The sequence below is a fragment of the Orycteropus afer genome, unplaced genomic scaffold (assembly GCF_000298275.1).
Source record: "Orycteropus afer afer isolate SDZICR_OR568_19922 unplaced genomic scaffold, OryAfe1.0 scaffold00004, whole genome shotgun sequence".
NCBI classification, from domain to species: domain Eukaryota; kingdom Metazoa; phylum Chordata; class Mammalia; order Tubulidentata; family Orycteropodidae; genus Orycteropus; species Orycteropus afer.
The window spans coordinates 15,916,962-15,939,609 of record NW_006921591.1 but is presented as its reverse complement, the minus strand read 5'-3'; the positions used below and the strand labels follow the sequence as shown (position 1 = coordinate 15,939,609).

The 22,648-nt window shown below is 39.6% G+C and overlaps 1 protein-coding gene across 1 annotated transcript in view; it reads right to left on the bottom strand.

The window, feature by feature from the left end:
- The window catches only part of CFAP221 (cilia and flagella associated protein 221), a 246,524-nt gene that overhangs the window by 78,527 nt on the left and 145,349 nt on the right, over positions 1–22,648 (bottom strand). Inside the window, exons 16-20 of the mRNA XM_007937787.2 lie at positions 20,649–20,729; positions 19,693–19,800; positions 19,472–19,606; positions 7,208–7,366; positions 5,795–5,886 (exon numbers count right to left, since the gene is read on the bottom strand). Of these exons, the coding sequence (XP_007935978.1) occupies positions 5,795–5,886; positions 7,208–7,366; positions 19,472–19,606; positions 19,693–19,800; positions 20,649–20,729 (575 nt within the window). The remainder of the gene's footprint in view (positions 1–5,794; positions 5,887–7,207; positions 7,367–19,471; positions 19,607–19,692; positions 19,801–20,648; positions 20,730–22,648) is intronic.

The following is a 22,648-nucleotide window of genomic DNA, read 5'->3' as shown; positions in this document are numbered from 1 at the left end:
TGTATCCTTCCCTTCAAGGCTCAGGGGTCCAAGATTATCTTCTGTGTCTGTGTTAATTGGTTTCCCTTTTCTTTGTTGAAGAGGGTCTTTGCAATCCTCTGCCTAGTCCACCATCTTGCCGGAAGCCCCTATAGATCATAAACTTTTTAAATTCATTTTATTGAAATATAATTTATATACAGTGAAATACACAAAACTAAAGTGACATGGGTCAGTGAATTTTTTTTTTTTTTTTGCAGTGTTCCCTGCACCCTCCCCGGCAAACAACAAAGAAAGTTTCCCTCCATATATAAACCTTTCCTTGACCCTCCACAACAATGAACTAATACTATATTTTGTCCTTCTGTGATTGACTTATTTCACTCAGCATAATGTCCTCCAAGTTCATCCATATTATGCAATGTTTTGCAGGCTGTATATTATTCTTTCATACTGCATAGCATTCCATTATGTGTATTTACCATAGTTTGGTCAACCACTCCTCTGCTATAAATCTTAGAGATAAGTCCCTTGCCAAATATGTAATTATTGGCAAATATGAATTTGTTGCTGTCATTTTTTGTTATGTGCTTTTTCGTGGTGTTGATTTCTTTGTACCATATAATTTTCTATGCTGAGCTTGTTTTGTTTATGAATCGTGTTATAACTTCCTTCATTGCTATTGTTTTAGTATTTGCTGAATATTTATGCTGGTCTTCTTTTTTGATGTTAAGGTTTATCATTTTTCTTTGAGGTTACCCTGTGATTTATAGTTTTCTTCCCAAGTTTAGAACTGTCTGTTCTATCTTGTAGTTGTCTTGACTTTCCTACCATCTAGAAGTTCTGTAACGACACAGTTTTTGTTTCCCTCTTTATGGTTTGTAGTTGTTCTCATTCGTCACTTGATATATCTGGTTCCCTGTTTACAATCTTGTAGGCTTATTTACTTTGGATACTTCCATAGCTGGGCTGGTTTCTGAGTTATATCATCTTGTGTGTTAATGGTCAGTTGTCGCTGGCTGTTGTTGCTTCTCTGTCCAAATGACTCCCTTTAGTATCTCTTGTAAGGTTGGTCTGGTTTTAACAAATTCCCTTAATTTCTGCTTATCTGACAATGTCCTAATTTCACCATCATATTTGAGGGACAATTTTGCTGGGTACATAATTTTTGGTTGAAAATTTTTCTCTTTCAGTGTTTTATATATACCATCCCACTGTCTTCTTGCCTGCATGGTTTCTGTTGAGAAATCTGAGCTTAGTCTTACTGGTTGCCCCTTGTAGGTAACTTTTTGTTTTTCCCATGCTACTCTCATGATTCTTTCTTTGTCTTTGGTTTTGGTGAGTTTGATGATGATATATCTGGGTGATCTTCTTTTGGGGTTTATCCTGTTTGTGGTTCATTTGACTTTCTGAATGCATATATTTTCATCTTTCATCATACCAGGAAAATTCTCTTCCAACAAATCTTTGATAATTTTCTCCATGGCTTAACTTGTGTCTTCCTGTTCTGGAATTCCGCTTACATGTGAGTTATTCCTTTTGATGGTGTTCCACATGGACCTTAGGCTTTCTTCATTCTGTGTTGGTCTTTTTTTTTGATTTATCACTTTCCAAAGAAGTGGTCAGGTATTTGCCTTCAATCTCCCTAATTCTGTCTTCCATTGAGTCAATTCTGCTCCTTTGCCCATTCAATGTCTTATCTATTTCTGAAAATTTAGTATTAATTTTCTGGATTTCTGTGTGTAGATTTTGTATCATTTCTAATTTTTCATTTATTTTGTAATTTTGTTCTTGTATTGTCTTTTGAAATTGTTCTAGAGTTTTCTCTATGTTTTTCGTGATCTGTCTCTCAATTTGTTGAAGATACCTAAATATAATTCTTTTTAATTCCTTATCAGAGAGTTCCAATGCTGTGTCTTCCTCAGGGATGTGTTTTGGTTTTGTATCCTGGTCCATTGTTTCTCCTGCTTTATCTTGCTTCTTTGTGTGGACTGTGATGCTCTGTTGTCTCTGAGGCATTGTAACGTTTTTGTGTTTATATTTAATTGATGATTGTATGTTGGAGTGGATTGCCCACGATTTTCGTTTTCTTTGTTTTGTTTGTATGTTATCTACACAAACAGGTTACTGTGCTGTGTTCCCCTGTTTGCTAGTGGGCAGCACTTATACACTCACCACCTGTCTCCTTTCCTGTTGTCAACCTCTTGTATGTCCCTGCCGCCCTTGGCAAATAGAGCCTATTACTAGATCCCTGGAATCTGAATGAGGATGCTATCACTTTAAAATCCAAAATGGTTGCCACTCGTAAACATTCAAAATGGCTGTACCCTTGGTTATTTTAAACACCCAAAATGGCCACTGCTTGTAAATATTCAAAATAGCTGCACTCTCAGTCACTTTAAATATCCAAATGGCTGCCGCATGTAAACAATAAAAATGGCTGCACCCCTGGACAGTGGAAAGTCAACAGCTCAGGTTACCTTCTACCTTGCTGTTTCCCTTCCTAGTCATAGGTCACCAGCGCATTCATCCCTGAAGCCCCTGGTGACCAAGGCTGATCTTTTTTAGGTCAATTCTCAGGTCCCAATACCACTTGGAACTATTCAGGTTGTTGGTCCTGCTGGAGTAGCTGACAGTCCACAGCTCTGACCATCTCTGTACTCACTGTTTTCATTAAGGTGTTTCCACTAGTTGGTGCCTAATCCACTTCTGTGTAGTTCCTTTCAAAAGTCAGGGCTCCAGGATTATCTTCTGTATCTCTATCAATTGGTTTTTCTTTTCATTGTTGAAGAAGGTCTGTGTCTCTTGTCCGCCTATTCCTCCATCTTACCAGAAGTCTCTATTCATAAACTTTTCCAGTTTTATTTCAGACAATGTTTCACTGATATTCATAAGGTTTACAGTGGCCAATTTTTTCAGAAGTGGATATCTCCATCCTTCTTCTCATTGTGTCTTATTCTAGAAGCTCTGCTGAGACCTGTCCATAATGTGTGACCTTGCTGGTATTTGAAATACCAGTAGCATAGCCTCTAGCTTCACAGCAACATGCAAGCTACCACAATATGACAAACTGACAGACTAGTGGTGGTAGCTATCATTGCTGATATCAGAGGGATCTTGGCTGAAAGCAAACAATACCAGAAAGAGGTTTACCTGTGTTTTATGGACTATGCAAAGGTATTCAACTATGTGGATCATAACAAATTATGGATAACGTTGAGAAGAATGAGAATTCCAGAACATTTGTTTATGCCTTTATGGGACCTTTACGTAGACCAAGAGGCAGTCATTCCAACAGCTCAAGGGGACAATGCAGAGTTTAAAATCAGGAGGGATGTGTGTAAGGGTCGTATCCTTGTTCAATTCACATGCTGAGCAAATAATCTGGGAAGCTGGACTATATGAAGAAGAATGCAACATCAGGATTGGAGGAAGACTCATTAACAACCTGCGATATGCAAATGACACAACCTTGCTTGCTGAAAGTGAAGATGACTTGAGTACTTACTGAAATCAAAGACTATAGTCTTCAGTATGGATTACACCTCAACAAAGAAAACAAAAGTCCTCACAACTGGATCAATAAGCAACATCATGATAAATGGAGAAAAGATTGAAGTTGTCAGGGATTTCATTTTCCTTGAATCCACAATCAACACCCATGGAAGCAGCAGCCAAGAAATCAGATGTCATATTGCACTAGGCAAGTCTGCTGCAAAAGACTTCTTTAAAATGTTGAAGAGCAAAGATGTCACTTTGAAGACTAAGGTCCACCTAACTCAAACCATGGTATATTCAATTGCTTCATATGTATGTGAAATCTGGATAATGAATAACCAAGGCCAAAGAAAGGTTGATACCTTTGAATTATGGTGTTGGCAAAGAATATGGAAAATACCACAGACTGCCAGATTATATCCGTCATCAAATGCCCATGGAACCAGCAGTCAAGAAATCAAACAACATATTACATTGGGCAGATCTTCAGCAAAAGACTTCTTTAAAGTGTTTAAAACTGAAGATGTCACTTTGAGGTCTAGGGTGCACTTGACCTAAGCCATGGTATTTTCATTCATCTCATATGCATGCAAAAGGTAAACAGTGATTAAGGAAGTTGGAAGAGGAATCTGATGCATTTGAATTATGATGTTGGCAAAGAATTGAATATACCATGGCCTACCAGAAGAACAAACAAATCTGTCCCAGAAGAAGTACAGCCAGAATACTCCTTGGAAGCAAGAACAGACAGATTTCGTCTCACCTACTTTGGTCACATTGTCAGAAGGGATCATTCCTAGAGGAGGATATCATGCTTGGTAAAGTAGAGGGTCAGCAAAAAAGGAGAAGGCCCTCAATGAGATGAATTGACACAGTGGTTCCAACAATGGGATCAAGCATAGCAAGGATTGGGAAGCTGGTGCATGACCAGGCAGTGTTTCATTCTGTTGTACGTAGGGTTGCTATGATTCAGAGCCAACTTGTTGGCACCTAACAATATAACAACAACCATGTCCTAAATCCTATGCTGTGTGCTTTGTTTTCATATCATTTTAATCTTCAGGCAAAGGAGAACAGTAGAGATACACTAAGAAAATAACCCAAAGGAGACAATACACAGAAATGCCTCTGGAAGTAGGTCTGGGTTTTGTTTAATTCAGGAAGAGCTTTTCCTGCTAGCAATAAAGGAAGAAGTAAAATTAAGTGTTACAGAGTCACACACTGGCTTCCAGATATCTCCTCAAATACCTTGGGTGGGTGGGTGAGCTATGGAAGGGTGGTTTTTAGGAGTGCTGCAGAGTTGAGCAGCTTTCCTACTTCTACTAAAATTAAAATGTCAAGGCTAAGAGGGACTCTTGTGGCAAGTCCAATTTCCTTGTGAAATACACAAGAGGACTGGGTCCAGAGAGGTGGCCAAGGAGCATTTTGGATGTCATAGAACGTCTGGAGGCTGGGTAGCATTCTTGGTGAGGGGAGGGAAACTTAGGAACTTGGTTTTGTGAGCCAGAGGATGCACCAAATACTAGTGGGAAAGTGGGAGTGGAGTGGGGGTGAGGAGGATTATAAAGATTCTGGATACCTCTTAGTAACAGAGCTCACATTTCCTGATAACTCTTGGGGCCATGACAGAATTCTGCCAGCTTAGATGGGCTTCATTATGGGTCAGAGGAGTTGAACAAAGATGACAACTGATGATCATCATTTGGGGATATCAGTCACATTTCCTCACCAGTAACTCATTTAACTATATTTATAAGGACAATGGGCTAAAGAAGAAAATTCAAGAGCTCAGGAGAGGGTTACTGGCCAAATAGAATCCTCAAGAAAAGTCATCAGGCTACTTGTTTGAAATCTTAGGGCTTTCTTTCTTTGGTCCAACAATATTCTCATCTGCCCATTCTAGGCTGTATCTAAAGAGCTATGTCCCTCTATGATAACAGCTGTGGGGATTCACAGTTAATGCCAGCTCATGACATGAGAGAGTGGCCCCTTCAGGATTGTATATAGAGTATGTATGTACCTTCTCAGGGCAATCAGGTGAAACAGATCAATTTTAAAAACTGTGACTATCTCAGCTGAATTATATGGATTAGCTGCCTACTTTTACTGAAGAAACACCAATTAGCCACATGTGACATTAATTTTTGAAGTGTACCTCAATTAAAACAAATTCAAAATATGAAAGTCAGTGATATATCATTGTATGTCTCTGATTAGCAATCCTCCTTCATGTATTAAGATTATGAGTTGACATATTATTGGCATTTAGCTTTTCAGAATCACAGCCTCTGTGAAACAGACAATTGAGCAGGCTTACCTCCGTGTTGTCTCTGTTTTAGAAGTGTCAGGCAGGGATGACAGAATCAGTGACTGGAACTTCTTCCAGTGCATTACGCCAGGAATAATATCCTGTAGTGAAAGTCAGCACAGACACTAAGTGCAAGGGAATTGGTTAATGAGGTAAAATCTAGCAAAAACTTCCTTTTCATTCAGTTGTACTACTTTTTCAATCTTAAAAGCTTCGTTCAAAAGTCTATAATTTCATTAAGTTTGACTTAATTTTTCTAAAGCCAAAAGACAATTGCACCAGAAAAGAACATTAAACAAGGCAACACAGAATTATAGCAGGGAAAAAGAAGAGTGTTTTACTCCTTCATCAAGCACATTTAGGCACAATATATCCTTGTGATGAAAGGCAGATTCGGCTTTTCAATCATTTTGATTATGTGTGAATGCAATGCCAATGCAATGTTCATAAAGGATGGATAGTTCATCAGATGGTGCTCCAGGCCAGGGAACTGTGAGTGCAAATGCTTGGCATCATGCTGGAAGGCACTGTCAGGAGACTCCTTAGCTCAGTGGAGTACAGGGAGTGGTGGGGACTGATGAGAAAAGCAGATCCTGAAGGGCCTTGTGGACCAAGCAAATGAGATTGGAGCTACTCCTGAAGGTGGCAGAGACCCACTGCAGGCTTTTAAGCAGGAAAATGACATGATCATATTTGCATCATTGGGAGATCTATAGAGGGCCAATGATGGCTGCGTGGCCATGGAGTGGAGCAGTGGGGGTGGATTCACATGCTGTGTAAGAGGTAGACTGGTGGAATCAAGGGATATTCAGAAGAGGGAGGGATCAAGGGAGACAAGGCTAACTGCACAAGTTAATAGAACAAAATGGTAACTAGGTAATACAGGAAAAGCAGGCAGTTCTAGGTGTGGTGGGTAGAAATGAGTTTGGAATTTTTGAGTTTGAGGGGCCTGAGAGCAGTCCCCAAAAGATGTCCTGCTGTATCTGAATATTCAGGTCAGGTTCACCCAGGAGAGGAAGAATTCTTTTGGAGTCACTTTCCCTACTGTGTATCTGTCATACCACCACCGTCTATCCCTGTTTCTACGATTGGTTAGGTCAAAGAAAGTAGTCAGACAGACCATGGGGTTATGCTGGCCATATGACCATTCTGACATGGTAGAAATATGAATAAAATGAACCTTAGGAGGAACCTTCTGGGGGAAAAAAAAAGAGTCTGTTGCAAAAGGGCAACCATAGTGAGACGTGGGTTTAGATAGACTAGAGGTGTTGAGTCACTTCTGTCCTCTAGGGCTGGCAGTATGGGCACATGCAAAAGCTGCAGCTGTTACCATTCTTATTGTACAGCTGCAGTTAAAACCCTTTTTCTCAGTTCCCACTGTGACTCCCCCCCTTATCCCTTGCCCCTCCCTGACAGCATTACCATGTGATGGAGAAACTGCTTTTGGGTGAGAGGAATGCTGGACCCTTCATGGACCTCTCTGGTGAACTTGTACTTGGGGTGTGGGCAGAGATGGTAATCTATTATAGTTTCTGGGTAGGTCAGAGGGTGCATCACAGCGAACAATCCTGGGTTGGGATTCTATAGATAAGAGAAGAAAAAAGTAAGATTATTTTTTTGTTTACCACTTTTTAAGCCAGGCACCGGAAAGGCATCAGATATTCTTTATGGTACCCATTAGCACTAACTAACATGCCACCATTCCATGTCATCTCATCTGAGGAAGAGAAGCAGGATAACAGTGATATCTTCAAATTAGCAGGGTTTTAAATTGTCACAATCATTTGTAAATGTCACTTTTCTATTTTAGGAGCTTTATGACATGCCTGAGGATTTACTAAGCTCACTTGAAAACAAATAAAACTGAAATGACAGTGTCAAATGGCTTAAGTATTTGTTTCTGAATTTGATGGATTAGGGGAATGATTAAATAAGCAAACTGGCTTTAAAAAGCAAATAAGCTTCTGGTTTTGAAAACAAAATTAGCTTCTTAAAAATCATTTTAAAGAGAAGACAAAGAGGATGACATTTGACATGACAATATTTAACAATGTTTTGGCAATGTTCTTAACTTAGGAAGGCTTCATTTGGATGTAATGTCTGGGTTTTAGAGATATCCTGTTTTTTACTAATTTTCCAGCAAAACTGATGGAGACACAAAATAATTATTTCAAAATACTGAAATAGAAAGCTTTTTAATGTTTCTTCCAGGGTTTGTGCAACAAAAACTTATCCTGTCCCAAACAACAACATAAATAACTTTTCTTCCCCCTCACAGTTTTTAATCACAGATGTTTAAGAACCACAAAACTGAGTTTTTTGTTTTGTAATTTGCTTATTTGTGTGATATTTTAAACAACAGTAAAAAAAAAAATCCAGATGATTTATGGAAACCCAATTTTACTGTCAAGAAACAACCTAAAGGAAATGAAGCTAGACCAAGGGAGGCTTTATAGCACAGATACAAGGGGAGATAGAGCCTGGATATGTTATATGCACTTAAGTGTGATTGTTAGTTAAAAACACTGGAAGGACTAAGCTGTTAGTGCAGAGAAGCAGATCTGCAGCAAGGGCCAAAATGAGGGACTAGGGGAGAGATGAGGAGACAGCTCTTGACTGAACTCATGAACATAAAAGGAGGAGAAAGGTAGGGAGATGATAATATCCACTGAGGGAATTTGTGATATCCATAGTGATGTAGAAACAAGTACACACCTCAGTGAGTCCTTGAAGTTGAGAATGAGTTAAGGTACATATATAAGAAGATAGTGTGATAGGGGATTGGGTAGTAGGGGATGGGGGTTGTAATGGAGCAAGGCGCACAACATGAGGGGAAGGGGAATTGGCCATGTGACCTTCAGAAGCATCTCCTACACTGGTTGGCTGAGGGTGTGTGAAGCTGCCATTGGCTAACTCTCTTGATCTGTTTTGGGCTATGTATGATAAATCAGACCTTTTTGGAAATGGCAACATGATTGTCTTCAGATCTCCTGGGTAGTCATCATTACGAGAAGTAAGTGGTCTGAGTGATCATACTGTTGTTGTTGTTATGTGCCATCGAGCTGGACCTGACTCATAGCAACTCCTCCTTTGGTTGCCAAGGCAGTATCACTATGGAAGTAGATTGCTCAACCTTCCTTCCGAGGAGTGGCTGGTGGGTTTGAACCGCCAGCCTTAGTGATCACACTGATTGTTTTAATTTCATTTTTTTTTTTTTTTAAATAATGCATATATATATTAACAACTCACTGAAGCTGAAAGAATTGTCATGGAAAGTGTTATGAAAACCAAAGCAAACTCACTGCCATTGAGTCAGATTCAACTCATAGCAACCCCTCCTTAGATTTCTGAGGTGGTATCACTATGGAAGTAGATTGCACAATCTTCCTTCTGAGGTGAACGTTGATAGAACTGAAGGGAAAAATAGGTAGTTCCACAATAATAATTCCACCACTCGCCTGTCTGTGGTGGCTTGCATGTTGCTGTGGGCTGGAGGCTATGTCACCAGTATTTCAAATACCAGCAGGGTCATCCATGTTTCAGTGGAGCTTCCAGACTAAGACAGACTTTGAAGAAGGATGGGCCCATCCACTTCTGAAAAAACTGGCCTCTGAAAACTTTATGAACAGCATTGAAATACTGTCTAATATATTACTGAAAAACTTTGTGAGTAGCTGTGAAACATCATCTGATGTAGTGCCAGAAGATGAGCCCCTCATGTTGAAAGGCACTCAAAATACAACTGGGGAAGAGCTGCCTCCTCAAAGTAGAGATGACCTTGATGACATGGACAGAGTAAAGCTTTTGGGACCTTCATTTGCTGATGGGGCACTGTGGTAGTTCAGTTTGTGTGTCAGCTTGGCTGGGCCTGGTTGAGTGGCTGGGCAGCTGGATGTAGTATTCCCCATGATGAGACTGGTAATCAACTCCATGGTGGAATCTACTGTGAGCAGCTGAGTAGTAGGTGCCTTACGGAATGTGGTCTGCTTCCTGTATTTAAGCAGAATGCGGTCTGCTTCCTGTATTTAAGCAGAATGTGGTCTGCTTCCTGTATTTAAGCAGAAGTATTAGAGACCATTGAGAAATGGTCTCTAAGCTTGTGGCATGCTTGGACCCTGCATGTAGCCGTGTCATTGCTCAGCAGCCTGCTATGCTCTGCCGACCTTGGGACTTACAATGGACTTAAGTTAATGGCCTGAAATGTGGTTTGGTAACATCAGGACTGTGTCTTTTCACTTGTCAACCTTGGGGCTTTTCAGCCTCAGCAGCCAGCAGCTGTCTGAGTGAAGAAATGCCTCTAGCTCCAGTGGGCAGGGAGCAGGAGGCAGAGCTGGACCCCAAGGTTGAGGGGCTTTCATCCAGCCCCTACAGCCTGGCACTTTGAACTTGGACTTAAAGCGTCCAATTGTAAGAATAAACTGTTTGTTATGGCCATCCCATTTGTGGTGTATTTCTTGTCAGAGCAACACTAGATGACCAGAACAGGCACAACTCAAAATGGGAAGAAACAGCTGCAAATATTCATTAACAATTGGAATGTAGAATATAATTCATTTCATCTACTTTGGTCATGTTGTCAGAAAGGACCATTCTCTAGAGAAAGGATATCATGCTTGGCAAAGTTGAGGGTCAGTGAAAAAGGGGAACACCCTCAAATGAGATAGATTGACACAGTGGCTGCAGTGATGGGCTCCAGCTTAGTAAGGACTGTGAGGATAGTGCAGGACCAGGCAGTATTTTGTTCTGTTGTACATAGGGTCGCTATGAGTTAGAGCCAACTTGATGACACCTGACAACAATAACAATAATAACTGGTATTCTCTGTTTTCAGCCAAAATCCATCTAACATGAGAAATGATATCCCTGATTCCACGTTTTCTTTGATTTTGGCTTTTATTTCTGGCAGTTCCCTGTCAATATACCGCTGCAACCATTTTTGAATTACCTTCAGTAAAATTTTACTTGCATGTGATATTATGATATTGTTTTGTAATTTCTGCATTCTGTTGGATCATCTTTCTTTTGAATGGGCAAATATATGGGTCTCTTCCAGTCAGTTGGCCTGTCTTCCAAATTTCTTGTTATAGAGGAGTGATAACCTTCAGTGCTGCATTCATTTGTTAAAACATTTCAGTTGTTATTTCTTCAATTCCTGGAACCTTGTTTTTAGCCAATGCCTTCAGTGCAGCTTGAATTTCTTCCTTCAATACCATCAGTTCTTGATCATATGCTACCTCCTGAAATGGTTGAATGTTGACCAACATGTTGACTCTGTGCATTTTTCTTCCATCTTCTTTTAATGCTTCCTTCGTCATTCAATACTTTGCCCATAGAATCCTTCAATATTGTAACTCAAGATTTGAACTTTTTCTTTAATTCTTTCAGCTTAAGAAATGCCAGGCATGTTCTTCCCTTTTGCTTTTCTCATTTAGGTCTTTGCATATTTCATTATACTGGAATGAAAGATATCATTGCTGATGCCAGATGGATCTTGGCTGGAAGCAGAGAATGCCAAGAAAAATATTTACCTGTGTTTTACTGATTATGCAAAAGCATTTGACTGTGTGAATCACAACAAATTATGGATAACATTGTGAAGAATGGGAATTCCAGAACATTTGATTATGCTCAGTGGAACCTGTACATAGACCAAGAGGCAGTCATTTGAACAGAACAAGGGAATACTGCATGGTTTACAATCAGGAATAGTAAGCATTAAGGTTGTATCCTCTCATCATACTTATTAGTGGATAAGGCAATTGACTGCTGACTTAGTGGCACCTAAAACAACAACAGCAATAATTGGAGATTTTAATACAACACTTTTGATAATGGATAGAACATTCAGACAGAAGATAAGGAAGGAAATAGAGACCTTGAACAACACAAAAGCTATCTAGACCTAATAAACATACATAGAACACTCCACTCAACAACATCACAATATACCTTCTTTTCCATAAAGTATCTTTTGTGACCACAATAGAATGAAGATGGAAATAAAAGAATAAAAATGGAAAACCCAGAAACTATGGAGATTAAACAGCATACTCTTAAACAACCAGTGGGTTAAAGAATAAAGTACAAAGGAAATGAGAAAATAACTTTGAGTTGAAGGAAAATGCAAACATTACATACCAAAACTTATGGTATGTAGCAAAAAAAGTGTGCTTTGGGGGAAATTTATAGCTACACAAATTGACAAAGAAGAAAGATCTTAAATAAATTAATTAATTTTCCACATAAGGACATTGAAAAAGAAAGAGCAAACTAAATCTAGCACAAGGAAGGAAATAATAAATATTATAGCAGAGATAAATGAAATAAAGAATAAAAACAATATAGACAATCAATGAAGCCAAAGTTTGGTTCTTTGAAAAGATCAGTAAAACTGGCAAACTATTACATAGGTTCACAGGGAAAAAAGAGAGAAGACATAAATAACTAGAATCAGAAATGAAAGAAGGGACATACTACCAGCCTTACAGAAATTAAAAAAAAAAAAAAGATTATAAGAACATCTGTATAATATAATAAAAGATTATATGAACATCTGTATGCCAATGAATCAGATAATCTAGATGAAATCTATAAATTCTTAGAAACACATTGTTGTGGTTCTCTAGTGCTCGGTGGTGTAGTAAATTACATGATATGGCTTTTCTAGCATAGTCTTTGTACCTCCCACTTTGCTGTGAGCAACTAAGTAGCTGATTGTTAAAGTTATCCACCTAGTGTATTTCTGTTGGAGCAGCACAAAGCAATTTTCTGGAAAGATCACTCTCTCTCAGGCGTGTAGAATTCTGAAGTTGGGATTGGTTAGTGTTGCCACTCTGCCAGGCTCAAAATGAGCCCTCCTAGAGTCAGAAGGAAATCTCTCTCTGACTGCCAGCTGAAAGACACATGTTGATGAGAGACATGGTCGGGGGCTGAGAGAGAGGCCTGGCTGCTGAGAGAGACAGCCGGCTGACACTGAGCACATTCCTGAACTTGGATTATAGCCTGTTGCTTCCCTAATAAATCCCATAATCTGTGAATTCTATATGGCCACTGCAGTGAATTACTGAACCCAGCAGAAAGGTGGTAGGTGCTGTGGGAGGAATGATTGGTGGTGACAAGAGAGTTGGAGGGTAGTGGCATGTCTGAGGTCATAAGAACAGGCCTTGGGCTGCTGATGGTGATGCTGTCTTCCTCTTGTGTAGTTAGAGAAGGTCAGAAGATGCCGCCTCTTTGCCCCTTTATAACGCTCTAACAGAAAATATCACAAATAGGTGGTTTGAGCAAACAGGGATTTTTTTCCCTTACAGTTTTGGAGACTAGAAGTCCCAATTCAAGTGCCTGCTCTAAGGGCTGAGTGAAAGCCCCTTGACCTTGGGCTTCAGCTCTGGCTCTTGCTCCTGGCCCACTGGAGCTAGAGGCTTCTCTTCACTCAGGAAGCTGATGGCTGCTGAGGCTAACAAGCTCAAGTTTGACAAATAAAATGGCACAATCCTAATATTACCACACAACATAGCAGGCCATTAGTTCAAGTCCAGAGATGGTCTCAAGATTGGCAGGAAACATGGCAGGCTGCCAAATGAAGACTCAGGTACATGCAGGGTCCAAGTGTGCCAAAAAGCTCAGGGACCTTTCTCAAAGCTTCTTCTTATATAGTGGAAGGAGACCACATCCCTAAGGCAGCTACTCAGCTGTTCCAGTAGATTCCACCATGGGATTGATTACCAATCTCATTATGGGGAATAACTCCATCCAGCTACCCAGCCACTCAACCAGACCCAGCCAAGTTGACACATAACCTTAACTGCCACACATATAAATATACCTAAACTAACTCAAGAAGAAGAGGAGTCAGCCACAGAGATCCAGGTGAGGAGAGGGAATCCAGGCCACACCCCACAAGTGTCAAGGTGGGAAGGTGGGAGAAAGAGGAGTATAAAGGCCAGGGGGAACCAGACAGAGCAAGGAGTGAGCTGCAGAGATCCAGGTGAGGAGAGGGAACCCAGACCATGCCCCACAAGCAGCAAGGTGGGAAGGAGAGAGAAAGGAGAATATAAAGGCTAGGGGGACCCGGACAGAGTGAGGAGTCAGCCGCAGGGATCCAGGTGAGGAGAGGGAACACAGGCTACACTCCACAAGTGGCAGGCGGGAAGGTGGGAGAAAGGAGTGTATAAAGGCTAAGGGGCCTGGGACAGAGCAAGGAGTCTGCTGCAGGGATCCAGGTGAGGAGAGGGAACCCAGGCCATACCCCACAAATGGCAAGGTGGGAAGGCAGGAGAAAAGAGAATATAAAGGCTAGGGGGACCAGGACAGAGTGAAGAGTCAGCCACAGAGATCCAGGTAAGGAGAGGTTGGAGAGGTTTCCAACAGATAAGAGAGACAAACTTGTCTGCCAGTTTGTACTACTGTGGTGATGTGTTGCTGTGAGTCTTGAGGCTATGCCACTGGTATTTCAAACCCAGCGGGGTACACATGGTGCACAGGTATCAGCCCACCTTACAGACTGAGACAGACTAGGAAGAAGGAAGAGGCCATCCACTTCTCAAAAAATTGGCCAGGGAAAACCTTATGAATAGCAGAGAAACACTGTCTGATATATTACTGTGCAACTTTTTGAATAGTCTGGAAACACTGTCTAATACAGAGGAGAAGGATGAGTCACTTAGGTTAGAAAGCTCTCAAAATAGGACTGGGAAAGAGCTGCATCATCAGAGCAAAACCAGCCTTACTCATATGGATAAGACAAAGCTTTCAAGACCTCCATTTGCTGACATGGCTCCACTCAAATTGAGGAAAAACAGCTGCAAATATCCATTAATAATTGGAATATGGAATGTACAAAGTATGAATCTAGGAAAATTGGAAGTTGTCAAAAATGAAATGGAACACATAAAGATTGATATCCTAGGCAATAGTGAGCTGAAATGGACTGGTTTTGGCCATTTTGAATCAGACAACCATATAGTCTACTGTGCCAGGAATGACAGTTTGAAGAGGAATGGCATGGCATTCATTATCACAAAGGATGCTTCAAGATCTGTCCTGAAGTACAATGCTGTCAGTGATAGGATAATATCCATACGCCTACAAGGAATACCCATTAATACTACTAATATTCAAATTTATACACCAACCACCAAAGACAAAGATGAGGAAATTGAAGATTTTTATCAACTTCTACAGTGTGAAATGGACTGAACATGTAATCAGGATGTGTTAATTATCACTGGTGACTGGAATGCAAAAGTTGGAAACAAAGAAGAATTGCCGGTAGTTGGAAAATTTGGCCTTGGTGACAGAAATAATGCTGGAAATCGCTTGGTAGAATTTTGCAAAACCAATGACTTATTCATTGGAAATACCTTTTTTCAACAACACAAAAGTACATGTGGACTTCACCAGATGGAACACACAGGAATCAGATTGACTACATCTCTAGCAAGAGGCGATGGAAAAGCTCAGTATCTTTAGACAAAAAAAAAAAAGACCAGGAGCTGATTGTGGAACAGACCATCAACTGCTCATATGTGAGTTGCATATGCAGGCAACTTGAAGTTGAAGACAATTAAGTCCACGAGAGCCAAAATATGATCTTGAATATATCCCTTGTGAATTTAGAGACCATCTAAAGTATAGGTTTGATGTATTGAACACCAGTGACCAAAAATCAGAAGAATTGTGGGAAGTCATGAAGAACATCATCCATGAAGAAAGTGAGAAGTCACTCAAAATATGAGAAAAGAAGACCAAAATGGATGACAGAAGAGACTCTGAAACTTGCCCTTGAGCAGACAGTAGCTAAAGCAAATGGAAGAAATGACAAGATAAAAGAGCTGAACAGAAGATTTCAAAGAGAAGCTTGAGAAGACAAAGCCAATTACTATAATGAAACGTGCAAAGACCTGGAGTCTGAAAACCAAAAGGGAAGAACATGCTCGGCATTTCTCAAGCTGAAAGAATTGAGGAAAAAACGAAAGCCTCGAGTTGCAATATTGAAAGATTCTATGGGCATAATATTGAATGATGCAGGAAACATCAAAAGAAGATGGAAGGAATATACAGAGTCACTGTACCAAAAAGAACTGGTAAATCTTCATCCATTTCAGGAGGTGGCACATGATCTAGAACCAATGGAATTGAAGGAGGAAGTCAAAGCTGCAATGAAGGAATTGGCGAAGAACAAGGCTCCAGGAATTCATGGAATACCCATTGAGATATTCAACAAATGGATGACCCACTGGAGGCACTCACTCGGCTATGCCAGGAGATTTGGATGACAGCTACCTGGCCAACTGACTGGAAGAGATCCATATTTGTACCCATCCCAAGGAAAGGTGATCACACAGAATGTGGAAATTATTGAACAGTATCATTAATATTGCACGCAAGTAAGATCTTACTAAAGATAATTCAAAAACATTTGAAGCAGTATATTGACAGAGAACTTCCAAAGTTGCAAGCTGGATTCAGAAGAGGACATGGAACAAGGGATATTATAGCTGTTGTCAGATGGATCTTGGCTCAAGGCAAAGAATACCAGAAAGATATTTACTTGTATTTTATTGACTATGCAAAGGCATTTGATTGTGTGGATCATGACAAATTATGGATATCATTGAGAAGAATGGGAATTCCTGAACACTTGATTGTACTCATGAGGAACCTGTACATCTGACCAGGAGGCTGTCATTCGAACAGAATAAGGGGACACTGCATGGTTTAAAATCAAGAAGGGAGTGCATCAGGGTTGTATCCTTTCCCCATACCTTATTCAATCTATATGCTGAGCAAATAATCTGAGAAGCTGGAGTATGTGAAGAAAAATGTGGCATCAGGATTGGAGGAAGAATCATTAACAACCTGAGATATGCAGACGATACAACTTTGCTTGCTGAAAGTGAGGATGACTTGAGGCATTTACTGATGAAGAATGAAGAATAGAGTCTGCAGTATGGATTACATCTCAAAATAAAGAAAACAAAAATCTTCACAACTGGACTAATAAGCAGCATCACGATAAATGGAGAAAAAATTGAGATTGTCAAAGAATTCACATTGCTTGGTTCTACAATTGATGCCAATGGAAGCAGCAGTCCGGACATTAGATGACATGTAGCACTGAGCAGGTCAGCCACAAGGGAACTCTTTCAAGTGCTGAGGAGCAAGGATGTCTCTTTGAGGAGTAAGGTGCACCTGACACAAGCCATGATATTTTCAATCACCTCGTATGCATGTGAGAGCTGGACAATGAATAAGGAAGACCGAGGAAGAGTTGTTGCTTCTGAGTTGTGGTGCTGGCGAAGAATGCTGAAAGTACCATGGACTGCTAAAAGAACTAACAGATCTGTCCTGGAAGAAGTGCAGTCAATCGAGATGCTCCTTGGAAGCAAGAATGGCCAGACTTCGTCTCACCTACTTCGGTCATGTTGTCAAAAGAGACTACTCTCTGGAGAAGGATGTCATGCTTGGTAAGGTGAAGGGGCAATGAAAGAGGGGAAGGCCTTCAACAAGATGGATTGACACGGTGGCTGCAACAATGGGCTCAAGTACAGCAAGGATCATGGAGCTGGCACGGAATCAGGCGATATTTTGTTCTACTGTGCATGGGGTTGCTATGAGTAGGAAATAGCTCTACGGCACCTAACAACAACAACAACAACTCAAGAAGAAATATAAAATCTCAACAGATCTATAACAAGTGAAGACTGAATCAGTAATCAAAAACCTTCCAAAAGAAAAGTTCAAGACCAGGTAGTTTCACTGGTGAATGCTATCAAACATTTAAAGGACAATTAAAACCAATCCTTCTCAAACACTTCCAAAAAAGAGAAGAGGAGGGAACACTTCCTAACTTATTTTATGAAGTCAGCATTACCCTGATACCAGTGAAAAGACACCACAAGAAAACTACAGACCAATATCCCTTGTGAATATAGATGCAAAAACCCTCAACAAAATACTAGCAAACCAAATTCAACAGCATGTTAAAAGGTTAATACACCAGGACCAAGTGGGATTTATCCCAGGAATGCATGAGAACTTAAGAAAATCAATGTAATACACCATATTTGTAGAATGAAAGAAAAGAACCATGAGTGTCTCAATTTATGCAGAAAAAGCATGTGACCAAATTCAACACTCTTACATGATAAAAATCCTCAGCAAAGTAGGAATAGAAGGGAAATTCCTTAAGATGATAAGGGGCATAGCCTTAGGCTAGGTTTTCTAGACAATCAAAACCAGTGAAGCTTATATATATATATATATATAAACACATATGTATATGTATAAATATATATACACACACACACACATATATATGTATATACATACATATTTGTATATATTTATACACACATATATAGAGAGAGACAGAGAGAGGTTTATCTCAAAGAAAAAGCTCAGTGGCTCACGAAGTTGTAGAGGCTGGGAAGTCCTAAGTCTGTGGGTCAGGTAGCATACTGGAGGCTTCTTCTGATTCACAGGTCAGAAGGTCAGATGGCAAGCTGCTGGCTCATGGCCTGTGGAGGTTGACAAATCCAGGATAGGCAGGTAAGATGGCCAGATGCTGGTGCACAGGTTTGTAGGCTACAAATCCCAAGATCAGCAGGCAATATGACAGGGCATTAGTTCAAAGTTCAAAGAACTGGAGGTCAGATGCAGGATCCAGATTGAGCAAAAAGCCACAGAGCTTTGCCAGGACACCTATATATATTGGAATCAGGCCAGATCCATGAGGAAGCTCTCTTTCAACTGATTGGCTGCTCATAGCAGATCTCATCATGGAGATGATTATATTATATCAGACCTTATCATAGGGGATGACTATATCATAATTGCTAAACCACTGAGAATCATGGCCTAGGCAAGTTGACATACAACCTTAACCATCACAGGCAATTTTGAAAAATTCATAGCTAACATCATACTCAATGGTGAAAGAATAAAAGGTTTTCCTCTTTTCCTCTAAGATTACGCTAAACACACATCTGTGCCCATTTTCACCACTGCTATTCAGCATTGTACTGAAAGTTCTAACCAGAGATTAGGCAAGAACAAGAAATAAACCAGAAAAATAAACCAGAAAGGAAGAAGTAAAGCTATCTATATTCACAGATGACATGATCTTATATATAGAAAATGCCCAAGAATTCCCAAGAAACCTATTAGCCTTAATAAAGGAATTCAACAAATTTGCAAGATAGAAAATCAACATTAAAAAAATCAGTTGTGTTTCCAAAAACCAGCAATGAACAATCCCAGAAGGAAATTAGGAAGACAATTCCATTTACAACAACATCTAAAGGAATAAAATATCTAGGAATAGATTTACTTAAGGAGGTGAAAGACTTATACACTGTAAAGTACAAAACATTGCTGAAAGAAATGAAAGAACACTTAAATAAATGGAAAGAAATCCTATGTTCATGAATTGGAAGACTTCATATATTATATGTAATTAGAAAAGATCATAAAGCTACATCAGAAAAATAAACACTGCAATTAGTAGAAGATAGTTTTATTCTACAAACAATAAGTGTTGGAAAGCAACTTTAAAGATCAGTTATCATTTAACAGTTGAAATTCCAAAGAGAGAAAAATATTCCCAATTAATGATGTTATTTTATTATAAAGTAATTGCTTCAATAAAGGAACACAGAACAAAAAGCTCTGCTAATTATAACTTACAAAAATATAAAGTGGATCATACTCTGGAGATCTAGCTAAGGCTTCAGGTGGTTTCATGTCCAAGACTGAGGTCTTGCCAGAGAGCTGAGGTGTGGAGTCCTGATTTGGAAGGGCTATGATGGTGGTGGCTTCATCCTGTACAAGACCAAGAGCAAGCATTAGTCCTGAGGCCAGGACAAAATGGGAAATGAGAGTGATTCTTGAAGGTGGAGAAAGGTTACCTCAGCTCCTTGCTTCAGTGTTCGAGCAAGCTTTTCTGGTTTATAACTTGTTGAAGACTCCTGGACAGAGAAGGGTTGATACCCTTTGATTCTGTACAGTTGAGGAACCTGGGGGTGAAAGAAGTCAACTGACTGAATATCCTTAAAAACCTTTTAAAATTTGAAGCATCACTATAAATACTGGTGATATTTAAAAGAGGTTGGTGGGATCTATGTCTAACAACAGCATTTCTGAGCTGCTTGATGGTAAAAGTAAAACATCACCATGTTATAATCTTAGATTGTGGCAACTGATACTTTTGACTTAGCACTAGACAAGTCCTGAGCCCTTTTCTGAGTCCCCTAAGGAGCTCTGGTGGTGTCGTGCTTAAGGCATCTGACTGCTAACCAGAAGGTCTGCAGTTCAAACCTGACAGTCACTCCACAGAAGGAAGACTGGGCAACCTACTTCTGTAAAGATTTACCACCTCAGGGTCGCTTTGAGTCAAAATTGACTGGATGGCAGTGAGCTTGTTTGTTTGTTTTTCCTACACATACAGTTTCATAATTACGTTCCCATACTACATAGCTTAATTGTAGAAATACAACAAACACTTATTTGTTGATTTTAAAAATTTACATTTTCAAAAATAGAAGTGGTGAAATACCTCAGGAAAGGTTGACTCTTATTCACCTCATCTTGTATTTTTTCCTTAAGTTTCTAACATACATAGTTCAGATAGCTTCATGCACGCATAATATATGGTATATCCAGAGTAGAGACACTGATTTCCACAAGCACGTTAGGAAAAACATATACATACAATAAAATAACAGCAGAAAAATACATGTAGTATGCTACACAGTATAAACCAGAACAGTACAAAACTAATAAAATAATGTAATTGAAATTTGAGAATATTTTATTTGCTTCAGAAGAAACCCAGTTAACAATAATACCATGTAAGAGGTCTGACCTGCAAATTGAGGAAGGAATAAGACTGTTTTATTTGAACTTCCGAAGACTTAATTGGGACCAGTCCAAGGCCATCAGGAGCCTAAAATGTGAACATTCAAATAAATGACACATAATCAACATTGAGGGAAAGCAGATTAAACAGTTGTACTCTCAAAGTAACCTCTTCTATGGCCACAGTTGCTATTTGTGTGAGATCACTGAGGCAGCACAGGTCATTCCCTCCTCCAGAAGGTGCTCTATGCTCAGTTTCAAGGAGGACCACGGTTCAGCTGGTGCTTGAAGAACATCAAAGGTAAACTCAAAAATGCATTCAAACAACCTAGCTCAAAATTCACTAAATATAACCAGCCTGGGAATTAAAATGGACAACTAGTTTGGGTCGACGAAAGAGGGGGAGGCCCTCAACGAGATGGATTGATACGGTGGCTGCGATGATGGGATCAAGTATAGCAGGGATTGTGGGGCTGGCGCGGGATCGGGCAGTGTTTCGTTCTGCTGTGCATGGGGTCACTATGAGTCGGAAATGACTCGACGGCACTTAACAACAACAACAACAGTTTTCCAGCCATAGAAAAGAGGTTATTGGTAGAGGTGAAATAATTTGAGAGTAATTTTGGACCTTGTTCTCACACAGTTTAGCTGAGATTCCTTGTCAATTTACTAAAGATTGGGTCAAATTCTACTTCTGCTGTGAGAATACAGGTAGTCCTTAACTTACGATAGGGTTCTGTTCTGACCACTCTATCATAAGTTGGTTCGGATGTAAGTTGAATATCTCATTTTAAAAAGAGTTTTCATTATCATTGCTTTTTATTATCAGTATAATTATAAATCCAATCTTTGTTTAATACATACACACATAAAAATACACAAATAAAAATTTACTCCAACGATGATAAAAATTTGGATGATGGGGCATTTTGCCAGTTGTGGTAATAACTCCATGTGTGGAAGATTCTGAATCATCTGGATTATCTCTGGGAATGATAATAAGGTTTCTAGTCAGAAAATTAGTGAGAGTTTGTATGGTCCTTGTCTTCCAGAAGCTCTGGTGGTGTAGTACCTAAGGCATTTGACTGCTAACCAGAAAGCTGGCGGTTCAAACCCACCAGCCACTCCTCGGAAGAAAATGGGGCAATATACTTCTGTAATGATACTGCCTTGGAAACCCAAGGATGGGTCGCTATGAGTCAGGTATGACTTGACACTGTGTGTTAGTTGTCTATCTTTCTTCAAATATTTTGCAGTAACATCTCACTGCTTCCCAAATCTGCCTATTAACCTTAGCAAAATCATCAGTGTTTGGGCCCATATTTCCAAACAACTGTAGCCTCTGATTTAAATCTACATGGCAGTATTTTGAATAGCAAATCACAAAATGAAGCATCTGTGAATGAACATCAGTAAATCACATGCTGCAACATTGCATGTAGTACATTTTACTATGGTAAGATGTACAAAAACAGAAACAGATGGTCGTAAGTATGGTTCATCATAACTTGAACACACTGAAAGTTGGGAACTACTTGTATGCAATATGAATGGTACTCTCTGAAGGGTTGTCGTATTTTTAAAAAAATGCATTTTATTGAAATATAATTTATGTACAGTGAAGCACACAAAACTAAAGTGACATGGGTCAATGCAGTTTTTTTTTCAGTGTTCCATCCCCTCCCCTCCCAATCCTGGCAACCAACAAAGAGTTTCCCTTCATATATAAACCTTTCCTTGACCCTCCACAACAATGAAATAATACTATATTTGTCCTTCTGTCATTGACTTATTTCACTCAGCAATTAATGTCCTCCAAGTTTATCCATAGTATACAGTATTTTGCAGACTCTACATTATTCTTTCTTGCAAAATTCTACCATACAAGTTCCAGCATTATTTCTGTCACCAAGGCCAAATTTTCCAACTACTGGTAATTCTTCTTTGTTTCTAACTTTTGCATTCCAGACACCAGTGATAATTAACACATCCTGATTGCATGTTTGG